The 8,837-nt window shown below is 41.8% G+C and overlaps 1 protein-coding gene across 1 annotated transcript; it reads left to right on the top strand.

The window, feature by feature from the left end:
* Positions 1-1,602: 1,602 nt before the first annotated feature.
* On the top strand, positions 1,603-6,765 carry LOC129250773 (uncharacterized). The gene is made up of 2 exons (XM_054890369.1): positions 1,603-4,664; positions 6,024-6,765. Exons 1-2 carry the CDS (start codon positions 1,603-1,605, stop codon positions 6,763-6,765), a joined length of 3,804 nt encoding a protein of 1,267 aa, XP_054746344.1.
* The last annotated feature ends 2,072 nt before the right edge of the window (positions 6,766-8,837 follow it).

Genomic DNA, 8,837 nt, shown 5'->3' with positions numbered 1-8,837 from the left:
TATTTACTTCCGAGCATTGACTCTATTTTTCCAGCTATACCTACTTTCCGTTCTTCCTATTTCTATTTACTAACTGCAAACTCTCTCTAACTCTCCACTTACTGTTCTTCCATTTCCGCTATTTCTCGTATCTTAGTTTTAGGCCTAATATAAGGACAGTACATGTGAAATAAACTCCACTTTTGAATTGTTAATCGGACGAGTGCGGTGTTCCTTTTTTAATTACGCGGCGTTACAGGCAATATACGTTTTATTTCGCGCTTCTACCCTTACAAAGTGTTTTTTAAAAAATTTAATAATATATAATACAATACCTAGTTTATCTTCTCAAACCAGTGAATAATTTTTCATGGCGCCCGAGCAGGGACTGTAGTGCGAAATTCGAGAAATAAACAATAATTTGTGAACTAAAATCGGAAGTTGTTTAAATAAAATACATTGATAGTGACAAAAGACCACAAGTTGGCAATTTGTGCGCGCAAAATATTTAATAACTAAGAATTTAATTAAATAACCAACGAAATTAGTAAAAGAATATTGCCTGCGCGGTCCGTTGCAAAACAAAAGTCGTCTCGCAAATAAAAAACCAAAGTAAAATAACAAAACAGACAAACAGACAGCTAAACGAATATATGTACATACATATGTATATGCATATACCAAAACAAGTGCAGTGACGTGGAAAAAGTGCACAGTGACAGTGAGGCCCCAAAGAACAAAACAAAAAAAAAAAAAAGAAAAAGTATATATATATAATATATCTATCAAAAAAGGCTAAAATCATTTAAAAAAAAAAAAAAAATTGTTTAACATATAAACAAAATAGAACATTTATAGCCAAAAAAGTTAAAAAAAAAAAAAACATATCGCCAACGAAGGGGAGTGAAACTACAGCTGTAATATTCATCAGCCACCAACTGTTCACCACCAATACCAACCGTTACACCGTTACATAGGACATCGAAGGAGGAATGACCTGCAACTGCGTGGCCTGCACAAGGGAAGTTCAAGCTGGAAACAAACCAGTCCATGATAAACAGGTATTGAGTGCGAAAAATTGAAGCTAGAAATTGGCTTTGTGATTGACCGAGATTATTACAGTTGCTAATAATCGTCTCACAGTATAAGGGCTTCAATTGTTGGCATCTCTTGTATCCACTTTTTATATGCAAATAAACTTATATACTTATATATATACATATCTATATACATATACATATACTGCCTATGAAGTGAAAGATACAGTGGGACCCGAGGTAGAAGAACTTGTTTGTCGCCAAATAATTTGCGAGTACTATTTTTCGGTTTATTTTCGGGATTTTTTCAAAAAACCAAACGAAATTGCGGTTTGTTAATCAACCACAATATTTTCAAAAAAAAAAAATTTTTTTTTTTCGACAATACAAATTTTGTTTGAGCAAAGACTCAATTGTTCGCTGCTTATTTTCGTCTCGTTTTCGTTGGTTCTGGTCAAGTTTGAGCTATTATATAATATATTTCAGTATTATCGCTTTCGTTTTCGTTTTCGTGCTGACAAACTTCCAGAACCGTTTTCATTTTACAAAAGCCACAGGCTAAAGCAGCGAACTTTAATCTCAAAACATGAGTAAACCAAAGACGGCTATTTCAAGTCTCTCTCCAAGTAAGCAGATGATGGACTTAAAGTCTTTAAAGCGCCAGAGAACTGTTACAAAAACCAGCATAGTGCGCATAAAAACGGGTCTCCTTGAAAAGACCATGTCGCTAGATCCAATCGAATTGGAGTGCCGACTCGACATATTGAACTCCCACAGTGAAAAACTCATGAAATGTCAGTCGAAAATTGAGGAAATCGACGAAGAAGACATTGCCCGTGGAGAGTTAGAGGACTTAATTGTAGAAACAAAGTCCATTATAAAGTCCATTCTGGCGAGAAATAAATCGTCAATTGCCGAAACATCTTTTACTGCACCTCACAGCTCGCGACTACCAAAAATGTCGTTACCTACGTTCAAAGGAGAATATTCCGAGTTTAAAAACTTTATGAGTCTGTTTGAGAGTTTCGTGCATAATGATCCCACAATCCCGGATATTGAAAAATTTAATCATTTAGTATCATGTCTATCCGGTGAAGCCTTAGGCACAGTGAAGTCCTTCCAAATGTCGGAAGAAAATTATCCAAAGGCGTTGGCAAGTTTGAGAAAGGTTTATGACAATAAATGCCTGATATTCTTTAATACAGTGTCTAAACTTTTTGAATTGTCAAAAATCCAAAGGCCTTCGGCGTCGTCTTTGCGATCAATGATCGATACAGTGTCTGCAGTATATGACTCCCTCTTATCGCTGGGTGACGATAAACTTATTTCAAATGCGATGTTGATTCACATAGTCATGTCGAAGGTTGATCCCACTACTCGGTCAAAGTGGGAGGAGCAACTTGACTATGATAAGCTGCCGCTTTGGGCTGAATGTGAAGCTATGCTAAACAAGAGGTACCAGCATTTATCAGCTGAAGAAGCTTCCTCATCCCAACAAAGGCCAAATAATGAAGATACGCGGCAGAAAACAAAAAATCAACAACTGCGACACTCAAGGACAACATTTATCGCGACAAATTCCAAACTGCCGACTTGCCTTCACTGTGGTTCCAAGGACCATTATTTGACAGCTTGTCCAAAATTCCAAGCGCTTACTGCACTTAAAAGATTTGAATTAGCAAAATCTATTTCCCTGTGCATAAATTGCTTGCGCAAGGGACACACGGTCTCAAAGTGCAAAGCAGATCGCTGTGGTGTATGCAACCGTTCGCATCACACCATGTTGCATCAATATCCGATCTCCTTTGAGACCGAGCCGCAACCTTCGACGTCACAGGCCATGCATATTAGCAGCCTGCCTGACCGAGTCATGTTAGCTACAGCCGTAGTTAATGTAAAGGCCAGCTCCGGTGTTTACGTGCAAGCGCGAGCCCTACTTGACTCCGGTTCTCAAGTCAACTTTATGACCGAAGAGCTTATGCAGAAATTGCGAATCCGAAAAGAAAAATTCGCTCTAAATATAGTTGGAATTGGCAATTCAAATAAAAAGGTCCAAGGCAAGCTTAAAACTTATATAAAATCGAGGATCAACAATTTTGAATTTTCGGCGGACTTTTGGGTAATGCGTTCGATATCAGTCAATCATCCAGATCGGACTGTAAACACAAATGGCTGGAAAATCCCACAAAATATTGAACTAGCTGACCCAAGTTTCTACAAGTGTCAGAAAATAGACATACTTTTAGGAGCTGAAATATTCTTTGATCTGTTATCGGTGGGTCAGATCAGAACCAGCCCAAGGCAGCCAACGCTGCAAAAAACTGTGTTAGGCTGGATAATTTCAGGCAAGTATGCCACAAATAATAGCTCCAGTGCCCAAGTAAGTAGCACATTATGTCAATTTGAAGAAAGCGTTGCTAGTATTGATACCACAATCCGAAAATTCTGGGAATTGGAAGAAATACCTGCACAAATAAATTCCACACGACTGACTCCAGAGCAGGAAAAATGTGAGGAATTTTTTTCGAAAACCACACAGGTTTTACCATGTGGAAGGCTTCAAGTCAGACTGCCTTTCAAAACCGACCGTAAATTACTCGGTCATTCGTATGAAACCGCGGCTCGGCGGTTTCAGGCGCTGGAGAGAAGGACGCTGAAAGATCCAGTACTTCGTAAAATGTACCTGGACTTCATGCAAGAGTATCTCGAATTGGGGCATATGAGTCCAAAAAATAATCGACTCCCGAGTGAGCCGCACTATTTCATTCCGCACCAGTGTGTGTTAAGACCGCAGAGCACAACTACCAAGTTGCGCGTAGTTTTTGATGCTTCGAGTCGCACATCAACACAAGTTGCGTTGAATGAAACCTTGATGGTCGGACCGATCGTTCAAGAGGAGCTTTTTTCGACCCTCCTCCGCTTCCGATTGCACAAATATGCCATGACTGTCGACATCACGAAGATGTATCGTCAAATATTGGTGCACGAAGACGACAGGAACTTCCAGCTCATAGTGTGGAGACAGGATCCATCGGAGCATTTGCAAATTTTTCGATTAAACACCGTAACATACGGCACAGCGCCTGCACCATTTCTCGCCACACGGTGTCTGCAAATGCTAAGCGACAAAAATAAAGCCAAATATCCACTCGGTTCCAAAGTCATTCGGAATGACTTTTACGTCGACGACCTATTAACAGGATCCGACAGTATAGAAAGCCTCACCCAGATACAACAGGAAGTAAATATAATTTTAGAATCGGCAGGCCTGAAATTAGCAAAGTGGTTTTCCAATCATACAAGCTCATCGAATAGTGAGAGTCTCCAAAAATTATTGCAGCTCAGCGATACCGACTCCACCAAAACGCTGGGAATCCACTGGCAGCCGAAAGATGACATTTTTCACTTCATTCTGGAAGATAATTTTAGCGAGCTGCGAGCAACTAAACGTAATATTTTATCCGTTTCCGCTCGCCTCTTTGACCCTCTTGGTTTATTAGCCCCGCTAGTTACCAAAGCTAAAATCTTATTACAAGAGCTTTGGATTCAAAAGCTAGACTGGGATGAGTCGATTCCATTGCGGCTTGACACTAGCTGGCAAAACTTTAAAGCCAATTTGTTGCAGCTTTCATCAATTAGCATTCCTCGGTATGTAAATACAGAGTCGAGTGCCAGCTGCCAAATTCATGGCTTTTCCGACGCTTCAATAAGAGCGTATGGCTGCTGCGTATATATACGTAGCCAATCCGCTAGTGGTACGAAATGCACGCTGCTTACTTCAAAGTCTAGAGTAGCTCCGCTGAAGACTAAATCTCTTCCGCGTTTAGAGCTCTCGGCAGCCCATCTTCTTGCCAAATTATGGTCAAGAATTTCACCAATGTTGAGTCGACCAATAGAACAAACAATTTTCTGGACAGACTCCGAAATAGTTCTGCATTGGATTAAAACGCATCCATCGTCGTTGCAAACTTTCGTCGCAAATAGAGTGTCCGAGATCCAAGAGTGGACCCAGAATGTGTCGTGGCGTCATGTGCCCACAAAACAAAATCCAGCGGATCAAGTGTCTCGGGGTTGTAACGTGGACGAATTGGGTAATTCAATATGGTTTAGTGGTCCACAGTTCCTCCTAGAAGACCCTGCTACATGGCCGAAAAATGTCAACTTCAGTCTCTCTCCAGAACAAGAAGCACTCGAGAAGAAGAAGAACGCAATTACGTTAACCGCAATCAATGCCACAACAAATCCACTTCTCGAAATAATTAATAGGTTCTCATCTCACAGAAAAGTGCTTCGGATTTTCGCTTATATACTCAGATGGCTTCGAAAAATACGAGAGCGAAAAGCAGAATCTGAAATAATACCCACGGCAAAGGAATTACAATTGAGTTTCCTTAAAATTGTCGAAATAATTCAACATTTTGAATTTAGCGATGAAATAAATAAATTATCGAAAAATAACGTACTTCCCTCAAGTTTGCAGAAATTAACTCCATTTCTGCATGAACACTCGGAATCATCATTATCGTTTAAATTGATTCGAGTAGGTGGCCGTTTATTAAACGCGCCAATCCCCTATGATGCTAAGTTCCCTTTGCTATTACGCAAAGACTCGCACTTTGTGAAAGCATACATCCGGTTCCTACATTTTCGTAATCACCATGCCGGTCCAAAGGCATTGGTAGCGCTTCTGCGAGAAAAAATATGGCTGGTAAATGCTCGAGAAGCCTGTAGTCGAACTGTAAGAGAATGTATTCACTGTTTTCGTTATAAGCCAAAATTACAAGGTCAGATCATGGGCAATCTACCCGCCGATCGATTACGCGCCCAACGGCCCTTCACAATATGTGGGGTAGATTACTGCGGGCCCATTCAAATAACCTTAAAAATTCGCGGTCGCCCTCCCGTGAAAATGTATATTGCCATTTTCGTGTGTTTCGCTTCAAAGGCAGTTCATCTAGAACTTGTAACTGATTTAACTGCTGATAAATTTATTTTCGCTCTCAAAAGGTTCATTGGGCGCCGAGGGATGCCAGCCAAAATATACTGCGACAACGCGACGAACTTCGTGGGAGCAGAGAGGAAGCTGAGGGAGCTCCGGGAAGCCTTTCTGGCACAGAAAGAGGAGATTCTCCAATATGCCGCCGACGAAGGATTCATCTTCGCCTTCATACCTCCGAGGGCACCCCACTTCGGCGGCCTGTGGGAAGCAGCAGTGAAGTCGGCCAATCATCTGCTGGTGCGCGCCGTAGGCAACGCGCTGTTAACCGCCGAAGAAAGCGCAACGCTTCTCGTCGAAGTAGAAGCGGTACTGAATTCCCGACCGCTCGCACCACTCAGCAACGACCCCAACGACGGCGAGGCGCTAACGCCGGCGCATCTACTAATCGGTTGCCCCTTGCGAGCTTTGCCACCGGAGAAGGTACCCGTCAACCTCAGCCGCTGCTTAGAGAGATGGCAGCTTGTTTGCTCTCTCAAGCAACAATTTTGGCGCGCGTGGTCGAAGAGCTATCTTCTGGAGCTTCAGCAGCGCAACAAATGGGTGCACCCGCAGCGCAACGTCCAACCAGGCCAACTCGTCGTCGTCCACGAAGACAACGTACCACCGCAGCATTGGGTGCTCGGTCGAGTAACCGCAACCATTCCCGGAGCGGACGGCAAAATTCGAGTCGCAGACATCACCACTAGGTCGGGTGAAGTACGACGCCCTATTCACAAACTCGCCGTGCTGCCGGTGGAAAACAAGAATTGAAGGCTGTTGGATTCCTTCAAGGTGGCCGGTGTTAAGCCAGATTCTGGCAAACTAATAATATAATATAAAATATTGAATTTAAAAATTGAAATTGTATTAAAACCTAATATTAAGTTATTTTATATGGTTTAAAAATTGAAATTGTATTAAAGCTTAATAATAAGTTATTTATATTGTTTATTTATAAGTAGGTATGTAGTATACTTTACTGTTTCTCGCTGTCGCTATTTCTTTACCTGTTTCTATTTACTTCCGAGCATTGACTCTATTTTTCCAGCTATACCTACTTTCCGTTCTTCCTATTTCTATTTACTAACTGCAAACTCTCTCTAACTCTCCACTTACTGTTCTTCCATTTCCGCTATTTCTCGTATCTTAGTTTTAGGCCTAATATAAGGACAGTACATGTGAAATAAACTCCACTTTTGAATTGTTAATCGGACGAGTGCGGTGTTCCTTTTTTAATTACGCGGCGTTACAGGCAATATACGTTTTATTTCGCGCTTCTACCCTTACAAAGTGTTTTTTAAAAAATTTAATAATATATAATACAATACCTAGTTTATCTTCTCAAACCAGTGAAGAATTTTTCAGTTCCCTAAGCGATTAATCGGCAGGGTGTAAAAGTCCACGAATCGCTGATAAGCGCATCTTATTACAGTTATGCGCGATTGAAAACATTCTGCATTCGAGCAATTGGGTGGAGGTCCTAGATTTTCTTTCAGGATGTCCCTGTACACCTTCCAATTTTTGCTATTTCCGCGAAAGACTTCTTTCCCGTGGCTTTAATCGTCAGAGTGGTGGACACCTTGATTCTTCCGGCTTCAGTCGATGCCCCTTCACTCGATCGTTTGGGTTGGGATTGCTACTATGGTGATCAGTAAGAGGCCTCGCTGCCGTAGAGACAGTCCCTGAAAGGACGGAGCGGTAACTGGGCCCTGGCTCAGCCAGCTTCTGTGAATGGTCTTTTTTGTAGAAAGACCTGACCTTCCCGGGGATAGGGTCTTGATTTTGCTGTGCCTTGGTTATCCGAGACTAGGTTTGGTTTGTTCATTTCATTTTTCATCATCATCCGCGCTGCTCGAAGTGGCGGGGAGACGTCGACCATGGCAGTCCCTTCTACCATGGCAAGGTCATTCTACCTCCTGTGGTGACTCAGTTCCAGGAGGGTGCCGTAACAATACAGCCGGATACCCCTGGCTCCAAACCATCCATTGGGTACGGTGACGCATAACACTTTGGATAAGGACGGCAAGGAGAGGAAATGATGAGATACAAGGCGAAGGAATAACAGTGGGATTATCGGTATGGTAATCTCCACATGATGGCCAGCCAATACCCATAGGGCGCTTTCCTCTTAGTTCATGCTGGGTTAACCTCCATTATATCAGGGTTAAACCAACACTTAAGCCTCAGCCCCACGGCAAGGAGGCCAACTCGATGAGGAAGGTTATGAAAGTAATCAATATATGATATTTGTGAGGAGTGTTTGCAGTTTTGTTTGCTGGGAGGTGAGATTTTACAACAATGTGTGGTGAAAAATGGCTAATGAGTAGATTTAGGTCAATGTAGTTGTTGCATTTATAAGTTAGCGCATTGCACACTTGCAAAGCTAAAACAGAGGTTTGATGATTCCCTTGAATCACTCCCACGTTACTGGCTGTTTGTAATTAGATCGCACAGCTTACTCCCACTCCTTGGCTTTTGGATTTTGTAAATAAACCTCACAGCGGTCAAGCTGATTGTCAATTAACGTACGTGACTTTGGGCAGCTTGAGGAATGCAGCTGAGAATACATTCGTACCAACATACAAACAGAGCCGCCGGCGCATCTATACCAATACAAACTCATCGTTGAATAGCTACACCGCAAGTAGGGATTTAGGGTAGATTGTAAGAACATAGTTTTTAGTTGAGATTTGATATTAATAAAGAACAGTCGAAAATAGGAAAGTTATATAACAGGTGGCGCTAAAGTAATCCTCCTATCAGAAAATGCTATAAATTTTGCCATTCGCCCCTAATGCCAGTTCTGTTTTGACATTTGTGTAGTAAACATATGCGAAATACAC

The sequence above is a fragment of the Anastrepha obliqua genome, chromosome 6 (assembly GCF_027943255.1).
Source record: "Anastrepha obliqua isolate idAnaObli1 chromosome 6, idAnaObli1_1.0, whole genome shotgun sequence".
Lineage (NCBI taxonomy): Eukaryota > Metazoa > Arthropoda > Insecta > Diptera > Tephritidae > Anastrepha > Anastrepha obliqua.
The sequence above is the reverse complement of the archived record's forward strand: the minus strand, read 5'-3'. Positions and strand labels throughout refer to the sequence as shown.